At 37.0% G+C, this 3,892-nt stretch overlaps 1 protein-coding gene across 1 annotated transcript in view; it reads right to left on the bottom strand.

The window, feature by feature from the left end:
* LOC118404106 overlaps positions 1 to 3,892 on the bottom strand; it is a 19,381-nt gene that overhangs the window by 9,334 nt on the left and 6,155 nt on the right. The window contains exons 10-16 of the mRNA XM_035803071.1: positions 3,064 to 3,098; positions 1,914 to 2,056; positions 1,658 to 1,710; positions 1,462 to 1,507; positions 1,078 to 1,182; positions 746 to 812; positions 156 to 328 (exon numbers count right to left, since the gene is read on the bottom strand). Of these exons, the coding sequence (XP_035658964.1) occupies positions 156 to 328; positions 746 to 812; positions 1,078 to 1,182; positions 1,462 to 1,507; positions 1,658 to 1,710; positions 1,914 to 2,056; positions 3,064 to 3,098 (622 nt within the window). The remainder of the gene's footprint in view (positions 1 to 155; positions 329 to 745; positions 813 to 1,077; positions 1,183 to 1,461; positions 1,508 to 1,657; positions 1,711 to 1,913; positions 2,057 to 3,063; positions 3,099 to 3,892) is intronic.

Raw genomic sequence — 3,892 nt, 5'->3', positions numbered from 1 at the left:
ATACTACTACACAGTTACGCAGTTTTTTTAGTTCATTTCTAATTTAATTTAATTGATATATATGCCAAATATGCTGCTTTTTAGTCTGGTAAAATGTTTGCCTAATCTTCTATGATATGCACAACTACTTGTAACTGTGATAACTTTTTACTTACCTTTTGCCGTTGCTTGTTCTTGCCCAGGCTGAGTTCCAAGGCACGTGGGATGTCTGAGTTCTTCTTGAGTACCAAGATAGCAGTTTTATCTCTGTTGGACTCTAAACAGACCTCGGAGATGTCACAAGCAGGTTTTAGTAGGACCATCTCAAGCCTGATGCCACCCATACTCTCTGTGATAAGAAGAACAAAAGGTCACATTTGATAAAGTGTTATATAGAGACTACTCAATACCTAATATATATATCAAATGATTTGAAGCCTCCATGATCTTATAAAGCAAGTCTTTAGAGTAAGTGACACTGGACCTTGAAAGATTGATGAAGACATTGCTAGAAAAAACAATGCTAGGTTGGTGGAACAGCATTTCAGCACCATGGACAGACATGCTAAACAACAACACGTGTTCTTAACATAAAATACAACTTTAGTACACATCATGACCATGTATTTCTTACCAATACATCATTCTGAGACCCTGATTTGTAACATATTTGCTTTGTACAGTATCTTGTCAAGATTGTGATCTAATTAGTTTAGAGTATACGGGTTTGCCACTCATATTTTGTTGGGAACATAATCTTGGCTACCTGAGAGCATGTAGAATTTGACATCCATGGCTTTGATGACAACTGTCTCCCAACCATCAGCTTCATCCTGAAATAGAAATACTCTAATTCAGCACCACAACAATCCTCCTTGATACAAATATCGTATTTGTATCTATATTCTGTTTATAGCTGGAATAACTGCCCTTTAGCATATTACATCAGTTTTACAGGCACATGGCACATACTTCAAAACTTCACAATTTAAACCTGCTTTACATACAGTGCAGTGAAAGCTAATGGATGTATATGTTACAACAGAGGAATACTATGACAGTACGAGCAACAACAGAGTTAGTGTGTCTGCAGTATACCTGGTCTACATTGTTCTTGTCCACCACAAAGAGGGAAATACTGTGGCTTGAGGTGTTGAAGTCCACCCAAAAGTCAGTCAGGTTCTCATCTGTAGGTTGCTGAAGCTAGAAGGAATCATTGCAATAGAATTACAGTCTTGCGATAGGAAACAGCAGTGAAAAAAAGGCTGATTAAGGATGTTTTGGCAAGAACAGTTGAAAATCCTGAACAATGAAGTCCTATTAACGTGGTTAACATGATCAAAGTGTATCAAATACCTAGTTCAGTAAATGAAGTTATAGACAGTAAAGGAACGATTTCACAAACATATAAGACTGTCTTCAAAGTAATCCTAATTAGGAACCTGAACCAAAATGAGCCTACTCCTAGAGCAACAGTGATACCTTTTCAGTCCCTAAGTAGGCCCCATGGCATGGGAAGGAAAATACACTGCAAAGAAAAGCATTTATTTACAGATTTTCAATGGCATGCACTATCTTTGACATTCAATGAGCTCTCAGAAATGAGTGTTCATGTATGAGGTAAAAGACATACGATTAAATTGACTGAGTAGCAAACATTAAGCATTATAAAATGTACCTTCTCTTTGCTCCCAGGGACTTGTTTAGCACATTCAGGAATTTACGGCAATCCTGGACGAGAATATGAAAGCATCATTTACTGAAATATTACCGTACAGAAAAGTTATGGTTATCTATGATACAATTAAAAGTATTTCTATATATTGTACATGCACTAACAGTCATATACCTAACAAGACATTTGATCATAATGCATTTTGCTTTCTGAGTCCAATGGTGTCTACATTAAGTAATCAAAACATATAAAATCTCACAGTTTCAAAATCAGAGTCCCTGATATGAAGCATGGCACTGTTGACAGCTGGATCTGGGAACCACTCCCTGGCTACGGTTTCTCGGTCTGCCCTGCTCGTCATGCGGAATAGGGCCTCAAGGGTCGTGATCTGGAGCTCAAAATCTACAGATAAAAACATTTGGAAATGGGAAAATGCGACAATCTTGTATATTCTTTCATATTTTTAACAGCATATAGACATGATCATAGAAGTATGTAATGCTGTTTTCAGTTATGGTATTTCTGTAAGTGATATGGATATTCATTGTCATATTCATCTGTTTGTATTTTGTGTTCTTTGTGGCCTAGATTGTTGTCTAATATCCCATAAAAGTCTCTTAAAAATGAAGGTTAGGGTTGTTATCTTTGTCCTCAACCAAAAAATGTGGATTGTCTGTGTTAGGTTTATGAAATTGAAAATAAGGCATTCATGTATCCTTTCTCCTTTCTTCTGTTCTAAATACATTCTACAATATCCCCTGCAAATCCATTTTATCCTCGCTTTCCCTAATCTTCCCTTATTTCTGCTAGCTGAACGAATACTGGATTCATGTGTCCATCATCCACCATAATCTTCCTTAACCATAAAACTGCAGGAGAGGATGGCTTAAGAGATGGCTTAACATAACACAACAAAGTAAGGAACAATGGCAGAGTCAAGTCAATAGTATGGTGGAACGTGGTTTCATCATAAATTGCAATATGATCCCCAAAAAAGTCTTGGATATTTTAAATTGACATTAAATCATACTATGAAATTTTATAACTATGAGATAATAAACATTAGCATGAAAGAAAGCCTTTGACATGTGAAGCCCACTTTGGTACATTTAACAACAAAACACATCAATAAACAAATTAAACTAGTAAGCCTTTCTCTTTCAGATACTGGTGTAGTCATGTTTTCAACCAGGGAAGTAACATAATACTATTTCATAAATATATATACTTTCCTCAATTATGATGCAAATGTTTCCCACGATTTTTGTCTGGAAAATGATGTCATATTTTTAACAGTACTGAGTGCATCAACTGCACACTCATCACGTATTTTGGACTTCAACATTGTCGAACGAGTTTCCTCAAACAAGCAATGATATTGCAAGTGCCTAATCCATCACACGTCTTACCTCCTGCACCCTGGATGAGTGTCGCTAGGTTCTTCCTACAAAAGAAGGAGAGCAGAGAGTAAGCTGTCATGGTCATGACAGGCATCTGTTAGCTTCTGTCAGGGGATGAAAAAGACGCATGGTGATGCGAGGGGAAAGTTAAGCCAAAAGATAACAAATAAGGGGGTGAAAACATGACATGAGCAATCACTAAAGTTTACCAAAGGACATTGGCCTAGATGCGCACTGGAGTCAGTACTCAGAACAGAAGCTTGGGTTTTGTAAGGATTTACCCCGTACATGTGTAGTGGAATACCTAGCTATCTTTGGGCATTCCTTCATTAGTGGATTTTGGAATATTGGCTGACACACACATATGGGTATAAATTGATGATAGAACAGCAGTTCAATCAGACAAAGAAGACTGAGCAAAATGTCATTTACATCAGATGTACATACCATATATATACTAAGTTGATCTAATCTATTTCACTGAGCAAGATTTTTGAAAAAAGTCCGTAAAGAAGATTTCTACTGAAAGTGACAGATGTTGTCAGTGTAATGTTAAGCTCAGTTTGCTGAAAAGCTTTGAGAGCACAAGCTCTTTACATCATGATATGGTTACTGAGAGATTACCTTGTACTTTTCTTTACTTGTGAGCTGTGCAAAGACTACATGATGTACCAATACGTTTCTTGTTTGTTTAGCCCTCTAAGCCTGATTCTGTACACAGATGCGTGATAAACATCCCGTGTTTTGGTTTAACGAGCTCTTATCTTTGTATGGCACGTGTGAAACCCTACAAACAGGGATTAAAGGTCCTATCATGTTTTCACAGATGAGCTAAGCC

Source organism: Branchiostoma floridae, chromosome 2, assembly GCF_000003815.2.
Source record: "Branchiostoma floridae strain S238N-H82 chromosome 2, Bfl_VNyyK, whole genome shotgun sequence".
NCBI lineage: Eukaryota > Metazoa > Chordata > Leptocardii > Amphioxiformes > Branchiostomatidae > Branchiostoma > Branchiostoma floridae.
The sequence above is the reverse complement of the archived record's forward strand: the minus strand, read 5'-3'. Positions and strand labels throughout refer to the sequence as shown.